Source organism: Copidosoma floridanum, unplaced genomic scaffold (assembly GCF_036245765.1).
Source record: "Copidosoma floridanum isolate Cflo_tuat_1 unplaced genomic scaffold, Cflo_Japanese_pri ptg000025l, whole genome shotgun sequence".
In the NCBI taxonomy this organism is placed as follows: Eukaryota; Metazoa; Arthropoda; class Insecta; order Hymenoptera; family Encyrtidae; genus Copidosoma; species Copidosoma floridanum.
The window spans coordinates 3,860,510-3,886,077 of record NW_028321902.1 but is presented as its reverse complement, the minus strand read 5'-3'; the positions used below and the strand labels follow the sequence as shown (position 1 = coordinate 3,886,077).

The following is a 25,568-nucleotide window of genomic DNA, read 5'->3' as shown; positions in this document are numbered from 1 at the left end:
CTATAATTGGTTTAAAGGGCTATTCTTTAATGAAATATAACTGAATCTGATGAAATTAATCGATTTCAGGATCATCATTTTCTTTTCGAAACTCTTAGTGTAATTTATAAACGGAACTCATTTAAAAATAACAATAAAAATACACGAGATCAACAAACATTCACGTTTCTCCTATACGTCTAAATTACTTTAATGTGTTGAATACTCAAGACATTTTAAAAGACTATTACTTATCGCTGACTGTTACTGTTGCTTTGAGCACGCTCGAGCATCACAAACTCAGCACGAAGAGCGCGATCTTGCTCGTCATCGGCGTTTAGCTCCTCGTAGCAGATCTCGTGGTTTTCGTAGTCTGTAGAGTTGCTTTCTTCGTTGCTGCGTAACTAATGAACAATTTTTATTGTGAGTTTTCATGATTTACAGTATGGAAAACAAAGTATAAACTAAAAGTGTAAGTATTTACATTATAATGATTTCTTAAGTGATCTGACACGTTACTGTTAGATGTCGTCGAAGAAACATTTGCCAAAGAATTGACGTTGTTTTCATAGGATAGCACGTCCTGTATAACAAATACCATTGATGAAAATGAAAATTTTATTAGAGTTAATTACACACAGACAAGTAAACTCACTCGAAATTCGTGCTCCAAAAATTCTGGTAAGGGAGAAGTGTACACTTGAGCCGCAGCAGATGGCTCAATGAAATCCGGTAAGTGGTTTTCAACGAGAGCGTTGCCGTTGTTATTCGCTGCCGCTTCATTCATCGCAGCACCTGCTTCCGATTCATTATCGCTCGAATCCGAACTGTATATGTCGTCGTTGGATGGCAGCGAGCTTTCGTTTTCCTGTTGAGTAACAACGATAATGTAAAAACGTTGATTACTTTGGTAAGTTTGTTAAATACGTACAGGTTTGGACTCCAATACTTTCAGACATCGCTTAAGCAATACTTTTACATCGGATCGCATCTTTTTCCCTATGCTAAAACAAAAAAAAATATTTTCCTCAAAATTACTGAAATAAAAACTTTTGAAAAAAAAACTAGATCAATTATACCTCGAAGAGGGTTCGTTTTCTGGAAGAGCAACATCATTCCTAGGATCCATTACTGGCGCAATATTCACAGATTGCTGCTGCTCGTTGCTTGTCGCAAAATTGTTTTGCGAAGCCGCGGATGTTGTGGGATCTCGCTCTTGTTGCAGATTCTCTAGGTCTACTTGACGATTGCATTTGATGTTTCTAGGTAATCATGGGGAATCGAATGAAAACGATGAAATGCAAGCAAATTATTTGTAAAAAAAAATTATTCTTACACGTGAGAGCTGATGCTAGTTGCTGCAGTGTTGGTCGATGAGGATACAGGAGCACAGGCGGGGGCTTCCGTAAGAAGATTTTGCCTTGAGTAACTGAAAATAACAATGAAATTACCTTATATGCAGAAATTGATTACTCTCAACCTTTCAAAACAAGCGAGTAAAAATACAAAAAACTTGGTAATGAATTTTCTCACAGAGAACTTTTTTTTTGCAAGTCTTACGTTTTTCAGTAGTTTCAGTTGTTAGTACACAATACAAACTTTCAAAACCATCAACAGTTAGTCCGTCATAAACAAAATTAAATGATGAAAGTTTTCCGTCAAGCATGTAGCAAATCATTTCAAAACTGAAAAATTAGATTTAAAACTCTTTACAATTTACATACCCCTTCGTATCATTACCACTAGTTTTTTCTTCTTTTAATAATTGTTTTAGCCAATTACGTATTTTTTCATCCAATTAATTCAAAACTGCTTTGATTAACAATGCGAAAATTTTTTTTTTTGGTAAAAGGGTTAAACAAAATTTTTTTTTAATGTACAAGTAAGAAGAGAAACATCAAGTAAAACTTTAAAAATCTTTTTAATTTATATTTTACGAGGTTTCATTTTTTCGTTAACTAACTGAATATACAAATACACAAATCATTGTAAATTTATAAAAGTTTTTTGTAGCAATTAAAAATCTATCATCACATAAGATAAGATTCTCATAATGCGATTTAAATCATTTATAATACGAATCTTTAAAAAACTACAACATGATCAATCCACGTGGATTCAAGTCTTGCAGTTATTCAGCTCTTCTGGATTCGATCTACTGACTATAAGAAAATAAAAAATAAAATGAAAATAAAAAAAAACTTTCCCTTACATACACCCCCCCCCTCCCACCGATATTGATATTAGCCCAAAAAGGTGCAATTGAAGAATGTTAACGCAATATTACCTCCTAAAGTTGTCCCAATAGTTATTGGCACGATTTCCAGGTGGCACTTGGTTATTGAGCTGTTGACCATTGGCTGAAACGATTGATGGTGGTGCTGGCGAGGTACTGGGTAAAGATACAAGAGTTGGAGGTAGAGTTGCTGGGTCTAAGGAACTGAAGTGTTGCTGCTGTTGCTGCGCTGCTGCTCGGCTGAGATTCGAGTGCTCCTCCGAGAGATCGAAATTATTACTCGTACGTGACTGTGGTTGTCGGAGTTGCGCCTGTAAAATTTTTTTATGTATCGTTTTCTTGCTGCAAGTATGATTTTATTTTTTATTTTTACCCAATACCTGAAGCTGTGATATCGCAGCTTTCATAGATTGCATTTCTCGCTGCTGATTCCACACGAGTTGACAGCATTGCTGAATTGTGGTGCTCATCATTTGTAACTGCAGAGCTTGGGAACCGAGCAACAACTGCCTGTAATACTCTGCTGAGGCAACACTTGTGCCTAAAAAAAAAAAAAAAAAATATTTAAATCATTTTGAGGTTTGCCTATCTGTAAAATACTTCAACGATGTAAAATACCTTGAGGTGGTTGATTCATGAAATTTGGCATTTCCCAGTAATTTCCGGCTATCGGTGGTTGCGAGCCCATGTCTATTATATTGTCCGGAGCTACTGAAATGTGTGATTTATCTTTTGTAAAAAGTGAATCATTAAAAAATAACAACTCTCGAGACTAAAACTCACCAGTGTTAGTAGGCGGAGGCCAAAGATTTGCTGGCGTGCTCATGTGGCTGTGCTGAGAATTTGAGTCCCTCCACTGACTCTGATCCTACAAAAATCATGACAATCATCATCGTCATCACATAATTAACGTTTAATTAGATAAAATCAATAACCCACCTTTCTCATGAAATCCTCGAGCTTATTTTGAGTCAGACGCAGGTCGCTATTACTAGCCACGTGATTGCTCTGCTTTTTTTCAATCAGCATCGGCGGTGACGTCGAGCTCGTCACAGACGGCGTGGGATTCGACGAAGTCTGCTTCAATCTTCTAAGCTCAGCTCGTGCCGTTTGCAGTAGTTGCTGTTGTTCCTTCAATTCTCTCGTAACAGCTTGGATTTGCTGCACAGTCAGAGGATCGGAACTCAACTTTGGCCTGACCCCGTCGAATTCGTTGTACGAATTGGTGTCAATGTTCACGTCGCCATCGATCACCTCCTCGTTGATCGCAACGGTATCGTCATCGCGCTCGGGCTCCAAGACGCTCGGCTCGTTGTCGGCTTCTCGCCTCTGAATGGCATCGTTCATGAGGGCCTTCAAATGCTTCAGTTGAGCTTTCATTGCTTCCAACTCACTTAATTTATCGCGTTGGCCTGTGCTTCTAGAACCCTCTGAGCTCTAAAAAAAAAAAAAAAAAAAAAAAAAAAAAAAGTTTTGCTTTAGCACACAAACTTTGACGCAACTCATTCGTTTGAATACTCACGCAACTGGCACGCTCCGATACCTCGACAGCCTGCAACTCCTGCACCAAATGATCCATGTGTCTCTTTTTGTTTTCCAACTGTTGCAGTTTATCCCTGAGAGCCTCAGTCTCACGCTCGAGCTGCTTAACGTTGCCGGGATTAACCGTGTTGCTGGGCTCGCGGACTCCGTTCTCGGGTACGACCTCGTTTTCCTCGTCACTTAACAATCGCTGGGCCTCGCGGGCTTCGTTCAGCCTTTCTCGCACGCTCAGCTGCATGCCCACCAGCTGAGCTTGATGCTCTTGTAGCTGAGCCAGCTTGCGTTGGGATTCCTCGATTTTTTTCACCAACTCTTGCTCGCGGCTCCCTTCGCCGTTTTCCAAGTCACCGTTCTGTGGATGAACACGATTTGGATGATCAACTTTTTTTCTTTTTTTTTTTTGATGGTTTACAAAATGTCAGGCTTGTTAATGTTGTGAAAAGTTAATTTTTTTTTTAATTATTTTGAGAGAAGTAATTGAGGTTTGATTTACTGTGGTGGTGCAGAGGATTTTATAATCAGTCTGTTTTCAAAAAAGGTAGTTTTTCGTTCTAACTCGATGGATTTGTGCGTCAACACTAAATGAACGGGGAGCGTTACATTTTATTGCGATGAATTATTGTTCAAATGATCAACTTTCTAAATTCTAACAGTGTCAGTTTGAAAAACTTTTGGAATTCCATGCCATTTTAAGAAATACTCTTTTTTTTCAAAATTTAATCGACATTGTGCGTTAGTACGATTTATCAATTAAAGTACCGAAGTCCATGCAATACTTGTTAGTGCTCACACTAAAACAGTAAATAAACGATTCGATTCATTGTAACAACCTCATTCAACCCCCAATACTTTTCACAATTCTCCATTAGTTTCGTGAGTTTCTGTTCGCTGTCGTAAAGATCTTCCACCATCCTACCCAATTTCTCATGTTGGGCTTCGGCTCGCTATACGATTTATAAATACATTTTACATACACATTTAGTTCAAAAGTCATTGGGAACGAAATGAGAAAAATTTAAAAAAAAAAGCACAAATAAAATAGTTTTATAAAAATAACATACCGGATCTGTTGACTGGCTGAGAGAGTCCATCATGGTTGAAGTGACTTTAATGTACTCTCTGATTTGATTCAGTCGTCCCTCCACTTGACCTCGCTCCGGCTACAACGAGAAATTGATAATGGACGTATGGATAAAGATTACCAAAAATAATTGTACTTTATAAAAAGAGGCCTGCACATTTATAGATATTTACTTCAAAACGCGCAACATGAACAAATCAGGCAATTCATATATTTCAATTAGTCGTTAAATATGGATTTCTAACTATAATCCTGTAATGACGCGGTAAAAGCGGTATCCTGAGTGATGTTTATTTTTAACACGACACTTGCTTGCGCGACGAGACGTAAATTTACTTATAAGTACCATTTTGTCCGTGTTGGTGGGCTTCATTGAAAGATTTGGCGGTGACTGGCCACGAGAGTCCACAGGAGGTGTCATTTTCAGCCACGATTCTTCACGCCCGTATTGATTCGGATACAATCTGCTGTGACTGTTGTACGGACCTATGAAACATTATAACTTTGAATGAAATGTTCAATACAATATATACAATAAATCAAGCGAAATTAAAAAAGTTTTCAATTAATGAACGTACTAGGCAAATCAAATTATTGTACGTTTGAATTACAAAGGTATATTCAAGGCCAATAATTATTTTTCATCCAGTCTTATTATTTTTCCATACATGCAAAGATTGCAGAGTTGATATTTTTTGAAAAAACTCACCCAAATGATCTGGAAATTCGTAGGAAGACGTAGACGAGTGGGTAGATCTGGCGTTGCTGTTTTTATAAGCAGCTGATGAGTTTCTGGAGTTGCCAGTTGTCCCGGTCCACTGCTGTTCGCTCACCGGATGCCAGTCGAACTGAAACTTATAATCAACCGCGAGAGAAAATCAAGACGACGTCAGTTATCTCTATAATTACGTTGCGCCCGCGAGAGAGATAAAAAAAGAGAAGCTTCGTCCACCAGAAACTTCACAGAGAGCCGAATATTGTATAGGTGCAGAAGCAGCAGCATTGGTTTTATTCTTAGACTCTAAAAATAGAGCAGCCCAAGTGTGAGTGCTAACGCGATACCTTTGAGCTTCTCTGGGATGATATTACCTTTGCGTCAGTCTATGACTACGTGAGCTCTGCTCAAAAGCTCACTTGGTGCATGTATTTTTTTATTTTTTTTTATTTTTCAGTAAAAAAGAAAAATAGTGCCGACAGTTTTGACGAGGAATACTTCTTAATTTTTTTATCAATTCTGAGATTTACGTTTAAAAAAAAACATGAAAAAAAAAAAAAAATGTTACTCACCAAGTTATTGGAATGTTGGGCAGGTGCTCCGTACACCCTGGAATACGTGGTATTTTGGTTAGCTGCAGATCTGTCTCCCTCCCTGTTTCTGTTACTGGGTCTATTGCTTTTGGGCAATGTACCGGTATTGCGAGGATGATCATTGACGCCAGGAGACATGATTATTTCTCTTTTATCAGTCTTGTTTTTTCATAAGATTTTTCTTAATCAGTTGGCTGAAACAGACACACAATTTGAGTTTAACTTCATGTGCATGCATTTAGCAAAGTTATGTTAAGCCTGCACACAACAGATTATTGTCTTGAACGACAACTCAGTCAAGGCACGCTTTTATACACGTGTGTGCAAATGACATTAGCACAAATGTCAACAGAACTCTTAGCATATAGTTTATAAAACAAAGTTCTACTCTAATTAAATTAAAGCGTGTACACGTCCCGAGTAGGCTGTAGCAAAGAGTTTGATCAATAAATCCTTGCAACGTTAGAGCTAACTGTACCTTCACGCGAGAAAAAAAAAGTCAAGCAAATTCTTTTTTGTTTTCATCACAAAGAAACCTGCAAACGTCACTTTTTTCTTCCCCAACCAACGAATTCAATACAATCGCTCTCACCCTGCACTGGCTTTTGCTCCAAAACTCCGTTGTTATCGCCTGCACATTTTTATTTGTCTCTACTGAATTCCTTGCAAAACGACAGGTCCTCTTGCGTCGTTCGAATAAAAGGAAACAACAATTGTAAACATACAACTGACACAATTGTACGTTTTGTGCATCAACGACGGATCCCGTACACAACAACCTTTGCAGCCATTTTTAAATGCCGTCATCAACAACACAACAATAACACACTCTCGAACGTTTCCTATCAGTTAATCAGCGCAAAAAACGGGAATAAGTAAATATTAACATTTTGATTATTTGTAAGAAAGGCTAGTAAGCACTCCAAAACATTAAATTGGCACTTCCGTGGTTATTAGTGTGCACATATTATGCATACATGTGCCGCCGTCGTGGTATGTGTATATGTACCATTGACTTCTCCCCCTCCCCCAAACGCTGAGCTTCGAGTTTTTGCAGTCAGATGGCGCGCAGCAAAACTGGCGGGAAATTCGAAATTATCCAAAAAAGTGGAGGCGCCAATGTCGAAGTGGATCGCGGCGCTTCCGCATCGAATTTGGCGCTGTTTACTTTTGGTATGGAGCGCGAACGTTTATTGGGTTTCCCCCGTTTTCGAGCGATCGGCGGTAACGCGCGATATTTTTTTCCATCTCGTTTCTGAGCCGAAAAAAAAAAACAAAATGAAAACAAAACAAATAGAACAAACGTCAATTAGTTAAATGCTGTTTTTACAGTGTGTCGGGTTTATTGTCCGTTCTAAGATATACACATGTGTATTTTACAGAGAATATTCGCTTATACTGTGTCAGAAAAAAAATAATAAAAGTTATGAAGAAATTCCAAACAAATCTACAAGTTGGAAAAAAAACGGATAAAATAATTATTGTTTTAAGAGTAAATTAAATTATGGTTAGAACAGTAAAGATTGCCATGTTGGAATAGTAAACCTTAGAAGTATCGGTTAGTATAAATCATACTATTCAAACTGTCAAAACAACAATTTTATTCTTTTTTGCCAACTTGCGTATCCGATTTTCTGTGGGGAATGGTAGATTTTTCTCTGGAATTTCTCTATAATTTTTTTTTTTTTCCTCAGCGCATCAATACACATCACGAGCTAAATTCACAAAACCTTAAGTTAGTATTGCAATAAAAGCTGATCCAAATCACACCATTAATACATTATATTATGTTTCTACTATATCATTTATATTCACCATTTACCATATAATTCGCACTATGTGTGTATTTGTTGTAAACACAAGCCATCGGTCGATTTCTGGGAATAACAATAATTTATACATACGTGATATACACGCAAAATCGAGCTTGCGATAAGAAAACAAAATTGGATAAGCTGTACAATAGTACGGATAGTGTGATATTAAATTTCAAGCTCCCCCGGTGGTCTCTCTCTGTGCGGGAACCAAAATCTCCTTTTTTTTTTAAAAGTTGCACGCTCTCAGGATATTATATTTAAAAAAAAACATATAATAACAAAGCCGGTAAGTCTACGTGAGTTCAACATCTCTAATACTTTTATTTTTATATGTTTCATTGTATAATCTATATACACGTAGTAGGGAAGAATACAAAAAAAATCCTCTTGGTCCATCAGATTGAAACCTGTTGTAGTTGCACGATCGACGTCCACAAGGGCACTTGTATTCATTTTTTATCTTAAACAAAAAAAAAAAAAAAAACTACTATAGCCACCTGTACATTTTTTGATAATCCAGACCTAATGGTATTGATCGTAAAGAAAAAAATTTTTATTTTTTTATTCTTCCCTATTACACTCTGCACATGGTGTACATTTTTATAACGAGGTATATTTCACCATGGAGTGTTATATTAACGTCCACCAAAAAACATGTCACGACGAAAAACTCGCGAGGGAGGATCATCAAGCAGCAGTCGTCGGGCCAAACGTTACCAACTCATGCCCTGGTTGAGCGCCAGTTCGGCGGACGACGCGGACAGGCGTCCAGTTTTCGCGCTCATTCTACAGCGTATGATGAGCGGCTGCGAGATGATCGACTACGGGGTTAAATCGTCGTCCACGTCACCGGGAGCCAAAAACTCCACGGTGAATTCCCATCTGCCAAGCGACGCGGGATCCAAGATTAATCAGTTGGCTGATTGCAATGGTAAAAGTGTGTTGTTCTTTCTCTTGTTGTGATTTCAATGTTGACATATATGATATGTGTGTGTGTGTGTGTATACAGGAAACGCGTTGGTCGTCCCCGACTCGTTGCTCTTCTCCGCGGCAGGCAACGAGCAGCCAAACGAGGGTAGTTTACTAATCGCCGAGCCGGGCACCATCGGCAACTACAATTACTCGAGAGTGGAATCTGCTCATTTGTTGGTCGACGACAATAACAATGCGCTTAAGCCACAACGCAACTGGTGGGAAGACGACAATGACGACGAGAACCTCAAAATTGTCCAGCAGGTTTGCATCGACGATTACAACAACAACAATAACGAGAACGACTGCAGCAGGAGTTTCGTCGAGTTGATACCCACTGGCGCGTCGTTGTCTTCGTCCCTTGCAGCTGCTTTTCAGGGACGTTACACCGGTGGTCAAGAGTTGCTGGTACCATTGGCGAACGATGGGGATATTGGTGGCTACGTTGAGCCGCAGAACGCGCGGGTGACGAGCGGGGTCGACCACCTGACGTCTTCTTCTTTCGTGCAGCCTGTCGTCGATGGTAAAAAAAAGAAGGTATGCGTTTCGTACACTCTGTTCGCCAACGTAATTGTAAAATAACATGTGTTTTTAAAAACAAAGCGCAAGAACAGCATGAGCGAGAAAAGCGTGAGCTGCAGTAGGTGTAACAAGCGGTTCCGGAAGGAGAGCCACCTGAAGACGCACTTTGTCGTCCACACGACGGCGGACAACGGGGCGGCCTCGGCTATCTGTCGGTGCGGTCTCTGCGGCAAGGGCTTCTGCCACCGGGGAGCACTGGCTCTCCACATGCGCGCACACGCGCCCAAGTCCAGGATGACTCTTGCGTAGGAGGCTTTTGTCATACCGCACGTTGTGATTTTTTTAACTAAGGAAATTATGTATGATCGAGAAGATCTATATATATATTTTTTTAAACACCAAGTTGTTTTTCGAGCGGTTTTAAGAGTTTTATATTTCGCCCAAAAGGATCAACACGATGATTATTTTTAACACGATGTTTCTTTAATCATTGTACTTTTAGAGCTTTAATTTTTTTTCCCCCCTGAGGATAATAATAACATTTGTAAACTAAAATGATTAGTTTTATATAAAAGGTTGTTTCATTGAATCCTCAATAAATTGAAATCAAATAATACAATGCCACGTGTGTTCGTTGTCAATATATTTAATTATATACGTTTTTCCTTCAAATAAAACATTGCAACAACAAAAGAAGACCAAAAAAACTCGCGGCTCGTGAGTCGTTTCGAATTACCCGCTGCGAGACGCGAGATCGATCCGCCAGAGTGCGTTTATTCACCCGGGCGGCGTCTGCTCTCTCTTTTTGTCATTCCTCACTCACAGCCATGCAGAGATTAGAAGGGTAATATAGCTTGCAGAACTTGTTAATTTCAACAAGTATACAGATCATTAAAAATCAAAATAATCCAACGAAAAATATAATCCTTGTGTCTGGTGAGTACAAATTTATTTTGGTTACTGTATGCTATATATATATATATTGTACCTATACACAAAATGATTCTCAATTTCATGGGTTCCACGTTAGGATCATGGAGGAAGAAAAAAAGCATATGCTCGACTTGTTTCGTAGAATCGGAGGCACCACCCCCAACCAGGTGTCGCCGCAAAAACCCTTCAAGAAAACGAGCTTCCACAAGTGCGTCGACAGCTCCGTCAAGTACCGCAACATGGGCAACAAGGTGTTCAGGGAGCCCAGACACGACGCCAAGGTTGACACTTCATTCGAAAAAAAAAAAAACACATTCCAATACAGTTTGAAAAACGAAATAACAAATAAAGTTATTGTTTTACATTAATGATTCTAGTCGCACATGCAAATCTGGAGGTTTTACTCTTACAGCATAGCCCATGCTCCTCCGGGCTCTGATCATCTGGCTCTTGGCTATGCAAACAGATCTGCCCTTTTGCTGCACCTTAGAAAATTCGAGGAGTGCATCAGAGATGTCGATAGGACCTTGAAAATTACCAAGTGTTGCGAACTCAAGGCTAAGCTGCTGTGCAGAAAGACCGAGTGTCTGGTTGCCTTGCAAGACGGTGGCTAGCTACATTGAGCTTGAAATCATATTCCACTGGGCGTGGTTGAGTCATTGTTTTTTTTTTTTTTTTTTTTTTTTTTACAGGCAAGCAGAGAAGTACGTTTGAGAAAGCCAAGTATTGGTTCAACAAAGTTGAAGAGGCCAGAGATATGAAGTTACTGGTGGACAAGATGAAGAAGGCAGAAAAATTGTTGGAAGCCAACGAGGGAGATTTCGACGTTAGGAGGAAGGAAAAGTCTGACATTGATTGTAAAAACGATGCGATGAGTATTAGTTACAACGAGAAGTATGGCCGGCATTGGATTGCCAAGCGCGACATTCGTCCCGGAGAATTCGTCTGCGTGGACAAGTTTTACGTGGCGAGCGCCAACGGCAACAAAAATTTTGCTTACTGCCATCATTGTCTGGCCGTCTCTTGGGCAACTGTCTCGTGCGATCGTTGTGCTCACGCAATGTATTGCAGCGAAACGTGCAAACAAGAGGCTTGGAACAAATATCATGACATCGAGTGCACGTTGAACATGGGTGTTTACTCTTATGAAAATTACATCATACAGATGAGCATTAGAGCTTTGATTATGGGTTACAGGGAAGTCGGCAATATGAAGGGCTTTAAGAAAATGGTAGACGACGCGTTAAAATCCACAGGTGAGGAATAATTGATTAAAGCGATTGCAATTATTTAGCCACAATATTATTTTAGATGAGGAAACTAAAAGTTTTTCGGACAACGGGACGTTTGACGGCAATAGTTTCAAATGCTTCCTTGGTTTGAGTCACTTTAAAGAATTGGATGAAAATAAAATTCGAATGGCCATGAGTGCGTTGCTCACATTGCACAACAACAAGAGCGAGCGTGGAAGAGTATTTGTTCTCAATGCATCCAAGAGATTCATAGATCAGAAAAATGCCATTTTCATCTCTTCCCTACTTCTACGACTCATTTCGATATTTTTGGTCAATAGTTTTAATGTTAGTATGAGGACAGTATTTTACACAAAAGATTTTTTAAAATCAAACATTGGTACTTATGCTTATTTGTTTGGATAGGTCAGGGAAGATTCAGTTGAATGTAGAAAGAAACGGCAATCGGTTGACTGCATTCTCAAAGTCTGTTGCTCGAGGGGACTGAGCTGTTCTTTTCTTCCAAGTTTTTTTAATCACAGCTGCGATTACAGCGTAAGCAGATTCTACACTAATGATGGAAAAGTCGTGTATTATGCTGTGCAACCTATAAAAAAGGGTACACAGGTAAAGAAATTGGATGATGATTAATTTCTTGGATCGTCATTTGTTTTATTACACTTTTCATTAATCCTTTTAGATTTTTACATCTTATTACTGTAACTACATAACAGAGGCGCTTCCAGCCAGAAGACATATTTTACGTGTAATGTTCGAAGTGAATTGCGATTGTCTTGCGTGCAAAAAAAAATGGCCCCATTCCGAAGTCATGATGTCTAAGGTTTGTCCAGATAAAATATAATCCACAATGCTTGTATTACTGAGTGTGCATTACTGTAAAAAAAAATCCCCTTTTTTTTATTTAGGTGCTTCAATCGCCTCCTAGTCAAGGTTTATCAATGTTGTTTGATAACGTAGAATTTCTCGCCAACTTTGGAAAAAGAGATCACAGATATAGTCAAAAGAAGATTGAAAATATAGCAAAAAAGGTAGAAGTTGCCCTACAGTCGGACATTAAGCCTTCATTTACCATTCAATCATTTATTCACGTACTTGTAAGAATGATGGATGTACGTTATGGTACTATATTAAGAATACCTAACAAATGTAGGAAAGAACAATAATCAAGACAAATCAAAAAACGATTTTCTATGTTAACTGCTACTGTTAAAATTATTTTTTTGCAGCCGATCAAAATTGACATAGATCATGTGAGTAAAACTATTTATGTACAAGAAAAAAGTATGCGTATTTTGTAGCTTGAACAAAACAAAAATGTGACAATTTGGTAGGAATAACAATATTCTGATCATATAAAATAAGCTAAGTTAAATTGTTATTTTTGTAACATATTGGATTCTGATCATAAAAGGAAACTTGATTTATTTACGTTTATGACACTGTAATGACAATCATCCTTTCGACAATTATAATTATTATTATTACAAAACAAGTAACCATTTATTATTTAACTAAAATTGTTAAAGAGATTTTGCTGTATCAATAAAATTATAAACTTCTGCGGAAATCTAAGTCTCTTTTTTTTCCTTTTCTTTTTTTGAAAAGAAAAAAAAAGTTGTATGTTCTCGGCGTATTCTACCCAAAAAACATAGCCGAGAGCTTCGATTGCTTAGTGGTAGCGTGCTAACCTCCAGAGATACTTGAGGGGTCGTGGGTTCGAATCCCATCGGAAATTATCTTGGTTTTTTCTCGGTCTTCTCAAGTCACATACGTACAATGTAAGCTTTCATTTTATTGAAGATGTTAATCTTTCTTCATGCAAGTAATTAGTAACTGAACTCAACTAAACTTTATCATTACATGATTTAAGAGAACACTTAGTATTAGTGAAATTTTTTACGTAAGGAGAATTAAGTAGTGGGTTTTTATAACGAATTGCTTTAAAATTCCTGACACAAGCATTCTAAATAATATAGTTATCACTGCATGCTCGTACTTTCATCTTTAAACGATCAGTGACACAAAAAGTTTTGTCAAAGTTTACTCCATGAGTCAAGATCGTAAGTACCAGTCACTAATTTTATCAATCAAACGTACTAACAGCTACGGTTAATAATAACGTGTGATAGTTTCCTTACGTACATTAAAATCTTTTGCCAATTTGATATTCTACAATTTAATGGAATATACTTTGGAGTAACGATTCTCTAATCGAACGCGTGCTTACAGCAAGAAAGTATTAATTTACAAACTTTAAAAAAAAGTGTATATTCCATAAAATCATTCGATTGTCTACACAGACTTTAGCACAGCTACTTTATGATTTTTTAAATACTTTTATAAAAAAAAAAAAAAAAATTTCATTCGCCGCTATTTTTTACAGTATTTTTAAAATTATTTTCTTGCTGGCAAGTAAGTGCAATAAATTATAGTAAAGTTAGCTGTGAAGGTTTTTTTTTCCTATTAAATTTTAATGCATTCTTTTTAATGGAAAAATTTTCGTCAAGTACTGTGTGTTTTTTATTGGGTAGTATTAAAAAAAAATAATGTAAAATTATATTGCAAAAAAATTGTTAAAGTACCCATTCGTTTCAAAGTCTCGGCAAATATGTTTTTTTCCAGTAATCTATAAATAGCGAGGCAACCTGTTCGAAAACGATAAAAAAAATTATTGGAACCCTCTAATTTTATGTTTAAAATAATAACGTAAGATAAGATTAAAAAAAAAAATTAATCGACTCGTCAAATAAAAATCAATTTTTGAGATTTGAAAATTGAGAAAAAACAATAGGGTTTTGACGAGTCTTTTTTTTACTTGGGGTTGTTTGATATTTTTAGCAAAATATGCGCTTTATTAACGAAACGATTGGCGAAAAAATAACAATTTTTTTGGTCGCCTCAATTCGACCGTTAATTGAAAGAGCTTTTAAAATAGTTGGACCGAGCGGGCAAGCGGGCAAACATAATTTATCAGTGCGAGTCACTCTTGTTTGACACTTTGTCCTGTTTTGGCGCGGAATTTTCTGTTTTTTCATCTATCACATGTGCCCAGATCGAGATACTTATAGTTTTAACGGTGTCTCCTGCAAAAATACTCATGATGAAAGACAGTAGGTATACTAGATGAATTTCTCATAAAGTTTACTCTTAATTTTGTTTATAAGTGCTTCCACAGGTTTTGCTCCACATGTTATTTGAAGCGCTTCAAACATTGTTGTTACAAAAATGAGCTCAAGCAAAAAAATTAATATCCTAGACTTTACATTTTACTTAAAAAGTAAGTAAGAAACATCAAATTATCTCATTATTTTAGATATAAATTTTCACTGTGAGTAGAAAAATCAGAATACGCTCAAGAAAATCGTTATTTTGAAGGGTTTAAATACTAACTTTGGAATTCACCTGTTAGGAAATATTTAAGTATTCTTTTAGCAACTTGTTTGCATCTTATCTCGTATATTTTACAAAGATAAAAGTTGTCTGATAAAGATTTTCACGATTATTTTGGATAGAATACATTGTCAACGATTTTTCTAATAAGTTTTAAGTGCTTCAACATATCCAATAAGAATTCATATGCGAAGTTCAATAAATTTCACATGACATAATATTCACATACAACGAGTAATAATAATCCGATTTGGATTTGTACTTTTGAGTATACCAGATTCGAAAGTTTCATACATAAGCATTGTGGACGTACAGATCTAATTGACCCTTAGGCTGTGTTCAGATGCAACGCCAATAGCAATCTGCAATACCTGTACTTAAATACAGAAAGTATCGGCGTGGCGTCTGAACTCTGAACGTAGCCTTTAAGCTCACAATATGTTAAAGATATGTTGAAGTGGCGCCAGCCTTCTCCTCCAACCTCATGCACCTAGCGGATATAAGACATACTATATCGTACATCTGTTATGCATATTATGTGTCCTGAGAGCATACATACAATCGTGGCTGACATACTTACTCGGCTTACATAAAGAGTTTCATTCTATATTCTCAGCCATAGACCGAAAGACACTCGCGTCTTCCTTTACTGAAAAGAGAGTTTAATACATAAACTTTTAGCTACAATCTACACTTTGTTTTACTTTGAGGAAAACGGCAAAATATTAATTTTTTCATTAAAATGGCTGAAAGAGATTTAGAAACAATATATAAAGAAGAAGATTTTGGAACTCCAGTTGCACATCCAGACCTGCCGGGTCATCAAACTGTGTCTTTCAGCGACACGTCTACAGAGGCGAGACAGTTAGACCTTACAAAGATACCCGTCGGTTATTCTCCCTTTCCACCCATCAAAAATAAGGTAAAGGTGAGCAATTGTGAACAAATATATTTTTTTTGTTCCTACCAACTCATGAAAGTGTTGTATTTGTAGAATGTCTATAAGAGAAGGGTAGATTGTACACAATTTTCCCTGGATTCAATTACCGCTATCGTAAGTATGAAAGTTCTTTGTCTTAGTCTTTTTCTACTTCCACTTTTTTAATATTTGATCTTTCTCGTGTTGAACGCTTAAATTACATTTTAAAACGTATATGCCGATTAGTGTTATATTCTGCTTCGTCAACAATATCGATCAGACCTGGGTATGAATACAACTCTCTACCTGTTAGAAGTCTCATGATCGTACTTTTACCATACCTGTAACAAAATTTTGATTGCCGTCGATTTAATCGTTTTGTGATTGGTTAAGACCATTCTTGTTCACGTCAATTTGAAAAAGTGATCAAATAATCTCTAGTTAAAATTTTTGCGTTTGATAACTATCAAAATTATGTATTTCATAGTTGTACTTTATTTAGATGTTATAACAAAATCGTAAAAGTAAATATTTGTTATTAACTGTAAGGGAGTGGATCGTGAATCTCGCAAGGACGGAGCCCCTAGTACCATCTAACCTATATAAATGCAGCTATTTTAATATAAAATAATTAATAAATTTAGTAATGTGTGTAATTTTTAGGTCCGTGATAACATCATTTCAGTTACGGGCACCAAGACAGGTCAGCAAGTTGAGGACGGAAACGTATTATTCGATACTACCACTGACATTCCGTGTAAACTGCCAGAAGACTGTGATATGGAAAAAGTTAAGGCATGGCTTGGCGAAGACAAGATCTTGTATATATCCGTTCCTCTGAAACATTGTCATGTCGTCGATGAGTAGAATGTAATCATCATTAAAAATATCAGGTTATTCAACGAAAGAAAATGTATAAAGAAAAAGAAGAAATGATGTCACTACATTACCTCACCTTTTTTTATACGAATACTTAACCAAAGCTATTTGAAATATTATAGTTTAAATTACATTAATACAAAGATGATTATTATAATTTAAACGTTTTATCGTATAAATTAGTTAACACGCTTATACAGTTGTCGATCCGCCTATCCTGAGTACAACTATTTTATCTTACACTTAGTAGAGGTACTCACAGTTCACGATACTACTGTAAAAATATCTATGATGCAAGAAAAAAGATATACTAGAAAAATGTTTTATAAGATAAGATGTTTAATAAGATTTGTTCTTGATTTTTTTGTTATGAATAATTTAAAAAAATTTTTAGTTATTTGATGTGGTAAGAAAGTTGTAGCTGCAAAAAAGCTTAAGTAAAAATATGTATTTGTAAGGCTTTATACAATTACATATAATAGTTAATTAAAAACATTGAATTTCTATCTACTTAAGCTATAAAATTTCTTAACAAAATGAAAAAATCAGAATACCCACGGAAAATTATGATTAATAAAAGCTCAAGTATTTCCATCGGAATAATCTCTTTCATAAATATTTCGTTCTTTTTTCAGCCACCTTACTTTGCCTCTTATCATGTATATTTAAAGGACCAAAACGTAAGTCGTTCGATGTTCTATATTTTCTATCAACAAAAATTTTCTCAACAATCTTCATGAAACTATATAAAGTATATTATTAAGATTGATTTAAACTGAGCTCATTTACAGTATGATGATTTACTTTTCTTGAGAATTGTAATTTATAAAACGAAGCACCTGAAAAAACATTTTTATAAAGTACCAGTTAAAATACGATCGAATTCCAGAACTTCTATGATATTATATTATAATGAAAAGTTTAAAATTAACTTGAGAAAAACAATTTAATGAATAAAGGAAAAATCGACAGTTTTTTGTTACAATTTAACGATTTTTGTTGGGCAACGAATAATACAACAACTATGTATCTTTTGATCTTTTAATGTGCAAATTTTATATTATGATACTTAGATGTTTTTTATAAGAATGTGGGCTTCTATTCTTATATTCTTTCAAAAAGAAGGAGCACACTTTTATTTTTCTTTAATATGTTATGGGGTAAATAAGCTAATCTTTACTAAGAAAGCAAATAGGTCAAATGAAACGGAAACGAATGAATGAACCTACATCATATATATTATAATATTTTTAAAGATCTTTACAAATTTATAACCTAATACACTGAAAATATTTGCAACATCTTAAGAAATCGTTAGGTTTAGTATTTATGTTACAAGAAAAATGTTGTACAGATTTTTAACCCCGTTAAAACATATTACGTAATGTAATAAGTGAAAAATAAAGTCAAAATAATTATTTATTTTTTAAGAGTTCACTTTTTTTACTTAAGTTAAACACTACATTAAATTCTACCATTTTATTAAATAATTAATTGTATAATTTGACCTTAACAATAATTTACTTTCGTACTGTATTTATTTGCCTATACAACTTCAATTATTATAAATTTCGTTTATGAGGCTCTTTTACCGTCAAGCTTGAATCAGATGGCGCCAGGGCACGTCGCGGCTGTCATGGCCGTCTCACTCACACAACATTACTTTTCAGTATTGTATGTACATAGGAAATTAAAGTGTAGTGGTAAAGCGCAATATTTGAAATTTTGAAATGAATAAGGAAGACAAGAAAGAATATTATGGGAGCTTAAAAGTTTCAGAATTGAAAAAGCTTTTAAAAGGGAAAGGAGCAAGAGTCAGTGAAAGAAAAGCAGAACTCGTGGACAGGTAAGCCATGACTTGGGAGCGACAAAAATGTTGGTCTCCCAATTGCTTCGAGCCACTTTTTTTTCATCACACTATCAGAAGGAAATTTAAATTTCACTTTCTTATCGCAGGATATTACACTGCACTTCATTTTTCCTACTATCTTTAAACGTAAATGCAAACAAAAATTGTCTGCAAACAACAGCAATCATTTACAAAGGTTATGTCTTCTGCTTTGCTCATTACACAGATAGGCTCACGAACGCAATACACAACTGTAAATTTGACGGTGTGTAAGTATGACAGCCGCGACGTGCCCTGGCGCCATCTGATTCAAGCTTGACGGTAAAAGAGCCTCATAGCAATGTTCACTGTTAGCTATATCGTGCCTTCATTACTTGTAATCAGAAAATTTGAGGTTAGCCGGTGCTGTTGTAATCTACTGGCCTTTTTACTATCAATACGATAGTATCTGACCAAGCACTGGACGGCCATCGATTGTCACCGGACGCAATCTTACGTGAAAGAATTTTCTTGTTTCGCAGTAGAATAAAGTTTTTCCTTATCCTTAAGGAATCTTATGATTATCATATAGGGGATGTGTAAAAAAAGGATTTAGCAGACTTAGGCTATACAACTACGGTATCGCGATGGTTCAATAAAGGCCTGTGTTGAACAAAAAAAAATGTTTCGTTCGTTTCATAATTTCTTTACAAGTATAAAGGATTATTACATCTGCTTTTACAGTATAGTTCAGCTTGAAAAATAATCAGTCTAGTAAGAGACTTGAAAAAAAATGATGTAAACAATTTAAAAAAAGTAGAACAAAATAAATCCACTATGTAAATTGTCAATACTTAAAAATATTTCTCATTTGATTTGAAAATGACATTTGAAATAACTGTAGCTGTAAAAAAAATCATCTATTAAAGTATATATGCGTTGTATCCATAGATATGCTGTGGTAGTCCAGTGCTCAAGAAAATATTGAATCTATTATAGCGCAAACTTTGGACTTGGTTTAAATTTGGGATACCTTTAGAAAATTTTCTATCAAATGCAGGGAAAATAGTATTGGCACTTTATAATTGTCAGCTGAATTTGTTAACTGGAATTTTAGTAAAAAGTCCATTTTTTTCTTATTTCTCTACTTTTGTTACACGTAGCAAAATCCTATTTGAAGCAAAACTATTTGTCTGAAGGTGCTTTATACGATGTAATTTTTTTCGATCGTGACATTTTTGTTTTCAAATAATTACACAAAATTTTATTTCTAACTTCGTATTGTTAGATAACTGTAAACCTAATTATAAGTAGACAATTTAAACGAAACTATAAGAAAAAGTAATTTTTGTGTAATCAAATAAAATGCTTTTGAATCCATTGCAAAATATCGCTTGGTTATTATTTGGATAAGTTTACAAATTTAAAATGTCAGATGGCAACATAGCAATAGAAAATTCTTCTTGTATTTTGTGCAACACACGCTGTTTAGTCTATTATGATTAACAGAAAGACTTGAAAAATTTTTTTTAGATTTGAATTGTTAAAAAACAATTTTGTATATTATAAGCAAACTTAGTGCCTCTGCTGTTTTTTAAGGTACTTGATTAAAATTAAGTTTATTAGTTTTGTTAAAAAAACAATAATTTTAAAACAAAAATAGTTACAAGATATTGTTTGTAACAAAATTTACAATCATTTTTTGATATTTTTTTTTTTTAGAGAAAATTTCGCCAAAACTTTGAACCGAAATTGTTAACATTTTTTATTTTACATGTAATAGAATACACCTTAATTTATTTGTATGCATGTTATGCATTAAAAGGCAGAAATTTAATTTTAAAAAATAGCACTTTTTGTCAGACAAGTACCATCGTCTCCGGGGGTATTTTGCGGTGTAAGGTAACCATGGTGCTTATGAGGCGAAATCTATTTTTTTGCCCTCGGGTGGTTTTGGGAGGCTGGTACTTCCTCGGACGAAAAAGCAGTTTTCCGGAACTCGTTCGAAAAGTCTCCTTTACGAACCTCGTTACGGACCTTGCCTTCGACTCGGGCCGCAAACCTCTCGGTTCGCAAACAAAGACTTTTCAAACTCGTAGGAAAACTACTATTTCTTATCGAGGACACACCAGCCTCTTTATTACCAAGAGTGAAAAGTTTAATTTTGTGACCGTGGGCACACTTTGCACCCAGTAATTCACTTCCTGCACGTAGGCCCAAAGTAATTACGAGGACGCAAAGTGTGGCCAAGGGCTCACAGTAGCTGTTGCGTTTTGTACTCATGGTAAGAAAATTTTATATATTTTTGTAGGTGCTAAGTCTTTTCGGGCCCTCGAAAAAAAAACATCTCTTTTAAGTTGGGCATTAGTTGGGCAAGTTGGGTGATGAGTTTTCGTAAATTTTTATTTGTTCATGTCTAACTTATAATCACAGGCGGAAACCTGCATATTTTGCTCTTGGTAAGAAATACAATATATGTGACTCGAGTTCAAATTCAAACATACAATAACCGTACCCTTCGGGCCTTATGTTTGTACTTTTGTGCCCAACGTAATACACTATTTTGTGATTTACTGTATTACGATGATCTTTTTACGGGGTATAAGGCCACAAAGGGCGAGGCTGCGGCTCCCTGTACTGAGAGTAAATTGAAAATGGCTTCCCATCGTTGTACAAACGGTTGGTTTTTTTGGGTTTCCTTAGTTTCTTGATTCTCCTACATGGTTTTCTTACAAAATACTGTACAATCTGTCTGTGACATTTCTCATACAAAAATATGATTAGACTAAGAATTACTCCACCTATTAAAAATAAAAATAGTGGGGCAACTTCCGAAAGACCTAATGATGTACATGAAACTTGTTTTACAATCGTAATCGTATCAAGACTAGCCTTCCTTGTTCGAGATATCAATCCATTTTCTCTGTACTTCTGAATACTGAAAAAAAAAATTTTGTTAAAATTCTTAGTTATGTATATAATTTTTTTTAATACTTACTGATGATTGAAAAATTGAAGAAGTGGGTCATCTTTGTTAAAAGCTATACCTTTTTTTCTATAATTACCTAGTGGAATTCCTAAGATATCACAATGGTACTTCATAAAACGTGGAAGTCGTATCACATCAAATGTATAATAAACCACCCTTTCATTGCATACCTTAAATAAAATAAACTTGGAATTTATTTCATACGCTAAAAAATAATCCGTTTTAATTTATAAAATATTTTCAACTTTCAAGAACTTTTTAAAATCGTTTCGATATAGTATGTCAGTCTATAACCAGATTTACACATTCTCACATGCGCATATTCACACGCACACGAGCAGACATACACGCATTGTTACTTATTTTAAATGTATTGGTACAACCGTCAGCGGAAAAAATTACGTTCTTAATTTAAATAACGTCTTCATAGTACAATTTTTCAACCAAAATGTTTTAGATATCTCTAAATGATTTTTGTAGAATTTTTCTCCACGTTAATAATCGTTTTATAAAGTAAAATATCAAAAAACGGTGACAAAAACTGTTACTACTCTTCAAAATGAGACTCAAAAAATTTTATAAGAGAAAGTGTTAGTAATAAGTTTCAAACTCTATTATTCGAGATAACTCGCGACTATTATCGCTGAAATGCTCGTATAAAACTGAATGAAGTGGCTTAAGTGAAAACTAAAACCTTAACCATTTTACGTCTTCAAAAGAAAAGTGCGGAAATTTAACGCCATTCTAGTATGTAAAAAAGCAAACGATTAATTTTTTAACTTTTAATAACATCCTTGTAGCACAATTTTTCAACTAAAATGTTTTAATGAAATGTTTTAATGCTTTGAATGATTTTTCTTAATGATTTTTATAAAATTCATCTCCACAACAAAAATCGTTTTTTAGAGAAAAATATTAAAAAACAGTGATAACAACTTTTACCGCCGTTCAAAATAAAACTTGAAAGTTTCATAAAAGAAAGTGTTAAGAACAATATTTAGACGCTATTATTAAGGAGGGTACATTGTCAAATATTTTTACAAATAATTGTCACACAAACTGAATGTTTTACATTACCTGCTTTAAAGCATCTTCTGAGGTTGTAGGTAAACTATTCTTATCCTTCACAAACAATTTCAGTTTATCATTTATATCATCCTTCGAACTCTAAAACAAGGTTATAAGATAAAGTTTTTAAGTATAATGAAAATGATGCATTCAGTTATAACTTTGTAAAATTACCGAATAAAACGTTAATAGGTCAGAGTTTTTTAGAGTGATCAACCGGTATGTTTTGTCTTCTAAAAATTCATTTGCATTTTTAAATGGAATATGTGGTATTGTAACCGTAGCGAAACTGGTAAAACAGCCCGCGTACATTGAAATGATTATGAATGCTGTCAGATATAGCGACAGCCTTGCGATTTTGGATGATACAGAATTAAATTGCACATCTGTAAATTAAAAAAAAATTAAATATAACCAGTGAACCTCACCATACAAGTTCTCAAATTTCTACGGTTTGAAAACCATATCTAACAGTAGATGACTATCATACAAGTGCAGTCATCAATTTTGCACAACTTAAATAATTATCCATAATTTTTCCATTTTAAAATTCATGTTTCCCAGAAATGATTTGTCTTTGAGTCTTTGCTGTACTTTTGTAAGATTAGTAGTTTACCTGTGAATTCCTGGTGCACAAACATTCGCCATACATTTAAAAAACTGTCTGACAGTTTGTAAATAAATCCTCTTCTATCATTATGTAATACTAAAATTATACTAAATAGAATTGACGAAAAAGCTATGAGTATGATCAAGAAAATCCAAATACGCTTACTATAAACCTGTTTGATTCAAAATGTTTTAAAATTTATAAAAAAATGAAGTCATAAATATTTCAAATTCAAATTTTTTTTACCTGAAAGTAACCATTCCATGGAATCTCATTGGTGTCCGGTAATTTATACCAAAATATATCTTGATAATCCATGATTTCAATCGTTAAGTCATACTGATCTAAATTTTGATTGCTTAAATACATGGGAGTGGCAATAATACTCTCATTCAATAGTTTTGTGGAATTAATTGGTGTGTTCTGAACACTTCCATTTGATCTACTCTTAAAATGGGAGAAGTTTTTATACTCTAGTGCCAATCCTGTTTTTAACGCAAAATCTTGAACTACTGTAGAATAAAAACGAGGAGACTACGAACAATGCCAAACAATAATTTTTTTTTTATGCTATAGATGTGTAATTTTAAAACAAACCAATGTTTCATTAAATATATTATTCATTACCTTTGTAGTAATTTTAGCCGATGCTCCAGTCAGATTCCTTCGTCTTTCAACGATACTCGTTAAAGGTCGATTGTCTTTGGTGCTTAATCCTTTCTCCTTGCTCCACTTGAATAATTTATTAACGTGTAATTTATTTTGGGGGCCGACAGCGAACCATTCATGAATGTTTTTATTGTTGCCACATTTAGTTAAAACTTCACTTTTTATATTCAAGTGAAGGTAATTCTTTTTAGGATATCGGCAAGTGCTATCAATTTGTTCGGTAACAGCAGGCCGGAACAACAATAACCATACGTGAGGCGATAGATTGTGGTGCCTCGAGAAGTAAGTGAACTTTTCGAAATCATTGTCAGTATTTAAAAACACCACAAAAAGGGTTTTTGAGTAATTTCTTAGTTTTGGATACTTTTCTGGAAGATCTGATATAGTCGCAGCTACGGAGTATACCATTTTACGCGAAAATTCTTTCACCATGTTAACTACTGAATGTATATCTGTGGTTTTAAGAGAAAAATTGTTGTAATTAAGTATTTATACCTTTTTTTAAGAATCGCTTTGCTGTTGCTTACCTTCGTTGCTCCTGTAAATAATTCCTATGCTGGTGGTCGCATAGATCTTTTATACAGCTAAAATTATAGGAACTTGACTTTCCATATTTTTTGTTGAATCGCAAGGCATGAATGAAATAACGGCTAACATAACAACGAGGCTGGTTAGCTTCATGATTTTCGGCTGAAAATGTGTAAAAAGAATTAAAACGCTTGATCACAGAGGGAAATAAATCATTGTATTCGTAATTTTTACGTGTTAGTAAAAGCAATACTATTTTTCGTGAGTACAACTACTAAAGCATAATGAAACAAGTATTAAATTTAATTAAATTATAGCACTTGTACAACAGTTCTATTTTTATCGCATAATTTGAAATTGATGAAGCATAAAAATTATAAAAGACTTATTTCCATATCCTTGTTTTAAATATGTGTCATGCAATCATTTATTGAATACAGTCAAATTTTTTTTTTAATCCTGAATAAATTAGAAAATTTAAGTCAATATTTTGTATAAAAATGAATAATATGGTTAGACTTTATAAACGGACAAATCCAGATACATTGGTTTTTTTATGTCTTGATAGAAATAAAAACATTTACAGATACACGTATTATTCCTTTAAGAAATCTTGAGGAAGTGGGAACATGTGTTGAGTACGTAATTTAGGTTGTTGTTCATAATAATTTTTTTAACAATTATGTGTGTATATTCACACACTACATTAAAACTTAATTTATAGGCTTTTTCAATGCCTTACACAATATTTTTGCCTCAGTATGTTGTAAAAAGTATTTTAAAAACAAGTAAAAATTATTTTTAAAAAACTAATATTTCTTCGTCTTTTTGGTGTACATTGAATTTTTAAATATTTAAGCATTTTTCAATTATTATTTTTCACATCTCTCATTTCTTTCAACATCTTATTCAAAAAACCTAGATTTTTGTTCACAGCTGTTTTTTTTTTTCTCGTACAACTTTTTGGGATACAAATACAATTAAAGTAGTAAAACTCCTTATGAAAAATTATTTTTCAATATTTAATGTTATTCTGTGATTTTAC

At 34.6% G+C, this 25,568-nt stretch overlaps 4 protein-coding genes across 8 annotated transcripts; 3 read left to right on the top strand and 1 right to left on the bottom strand.

Annotated features, from left to right (window-relative positions):
• Window positions 1–47: 47 nt before the first annotated feature.
• On the bottom strand, window positions 48–7,113 carry cmb (combover). Of its 5 annotated transcripts, none has more exons than XM_089595249.1 (18): window positions 6,739–7,113; window positions 6,126–6,340; window positions 5,548–5,692; window positions 5,185–5,324; window positions 4,819–4,917; window positions 4,588–4,701; window positions 3,738–4,109; window positions 3,155–3,652; window positions 2,999–3,083; window positions 2,834–2,926; window positions 2,596–2,756; window positions 2,267–2,526; window positions 1,316–1,408; window positions 1,059–1,241; window positions 911–983; window positions 635–847; window positions 464–562; window positions 48–383 (listed from the first exon to the last, which is right to left on the bottom strand). In XM_089595249.1, the coding sequence occupies exons 2-18, from the start codon at window positions 6,282–6,284 to the stop codon at window positions 231–233; spliced, it is 2,940 nt and encodes a 979-aa protein (XP_089451375.1). In that variant the 5' UTR covers window positions 6,285–6,340; window positions 6,739–7,113; the 3' UTR covers window positions 48–230. The 5 variants fall into 5 exon arrangements, with proteins under 5 accessions (XP_089451375.1, XP_089451376.1, XP_089451378.1 ...); XM_089595250.1 differs by having other exon boundaries at window positions 2,834–2,923; XM_089595252.1 differs by having other exon boundaries at window positions 3,759–4,109.
• Window positions 7,114–8,596: 1,483 nt separating this feature from the next.
• Window positions 8,597–9,969, top strand: LOC106640991 (uncharacterized). The gene is made up of 3 exons (XM_014355187.2): window positions 8,597–8,894; window positions 8,973–9,472; window positions 9,539–9,969. The coding sequence occupies exons 1-3, from the start codon at window positions 8,618–8,620 to the stop codon at window positions 9,764–9,766; spliced, it is 1,005 nt and encodes a 334-aa protein (XP_014210673.2). The 5' UTR covers window positions 8,597–8,617; the 3' UTR covers window positions 9,767–9,969.
• A 324-nt stretch (window positions 9,970–10,293) lies between these two features.
• LOC106640989 (protein-lysine N-methyltransferase SMYD4-like) lies at window positions 10,294–13,210 on the top strand. The gene is made up of 8 exons (XM_014355184.2): window positions 10,294–10,393; window positions 10,488–10,671; window positions 10,768–10,996; window positions 11,083–11,646; window positions 11,702–11,970; window positions 12,049–12,249; window positions 12,323–12,463; window positions 12,549–13,210. Exons 2-8 carry the CDS (start codon window positions 10,492–10,494, stop codon window positions 12,804–12,806), a joined length of 1,842 nt encoding a protein of 613 aa, XP_014210670.2. The 5' UTR covers window positions 10,294–10,393; window positions 10,488–10,491; the 3' UTR covers window positions 12,807–13,210.
• A 2,472-nt stretch (window positions 13,211–15,682) lies between these two features.
• On the top strand, window positions 15,683–16,867 carry LOC149373939 (uncharacterized). Its single transcript, XM_089595280.1, has 3 exons — window positions 15,683–15,955; window positions 16,028–16,087; window positions 16,616–16,867. Exons 1-3 carry the CDS (start codon window positions 15,776–15,778, stop codon window positions 16,817–16,819), a joined length of 444 nt encoding a protein of 147 aa, XP_089451406.1. The 5' UTR covers window positions 15,683–15,775; the 3' UTR covers window positions 16,820–16,867.
• The last annotated feature ends 8,701 nt before the right edge of the window (window positions 16,868–25,568 follow it).

Bases quoted from the DNA above. Each gene is read 5' to 3' on its own strand.
- cmb (XM_089595249.1), bottom strand. From the start codon at position 6,284: ATGTCTCCTGGCGTCAATGATCATCCTCGCAATACCGGTACATTGCCC. The intron at 563-634 runs GTGAGTTTACTT...TTTGTTATACAG, and splicing joins TTTTGGAGCACGAATTTCGA to GACGTGCTATCCTATGAAAA. The intron at 384-463 runs GTAAATACTTAC...ATTGTTCATTAG, and splicing joins ACTTAAGAAATCATTATAAT to TTACGCAGCAACGAAGAAAG.
- LOC106640991 (XM_014355187.2), top strand. From the start codon at position 8,618: ATGTCACGACGAAAAACTCGCGAGGGAGGATCATCAAGCAGCAGTCGT. The intron at 8,895-8,972 runs GTAAAAGTGTGT...GTGTGTATACAG, and splicing joins TCAGTTGGCTGATTGCAATG to GAAACGCGTTGGTCGTCCCC. The intron at 9,473-9,538 runs GTATGCGTTTCG...TTAAAAACAAAG, and splicing joins TCGATGGTAAAAAAAAGAAG to CGCAAGAACAGCATGAGCGA.
- LOC106640989 (XM_014355184.2), top strand. From the start codon at position 10,492: ATGGAGGAAGAAAAAAAGCATATGCTCGACTTGTTTCGTAGAATCGGA. The intron at 10,672-10,767 runs GTTGACACTTCA...TAATGATTCTAG, and splicing joins AGCCCAGACACGACGCCAAG to TCGCACATGCAAATCTGGAG. The intron at 11,647-11,701 runs GTGAGGAATAAT...ATATTATTTTAG, and splicing joins CGACGCGTTAAAATCCACAG to ATGAGGAAACTAAAAGTTTT.
- LOC149373939 (XM_089595280.1), top strand. From the start codon at position 15,776: ATGGCTGAAAGAGATTTAGAAACAATATATAAAGAAGAAGATTTTGGA. The intron at 15,956-16,027 runs GTAAAGGTGAGC...TTGTATTTGTAG, and splicing joins TTCCACCCATCAAAAATAAG to AATGTCTATAAGAGAAGGGT. The intron at 16,088-16,615 runs GTAAGTATGAAA...TGTAATTTTTAG, and splicing joins TGGATTCAATTACCGCTATC to GTCCGTGATAACATCATTTC.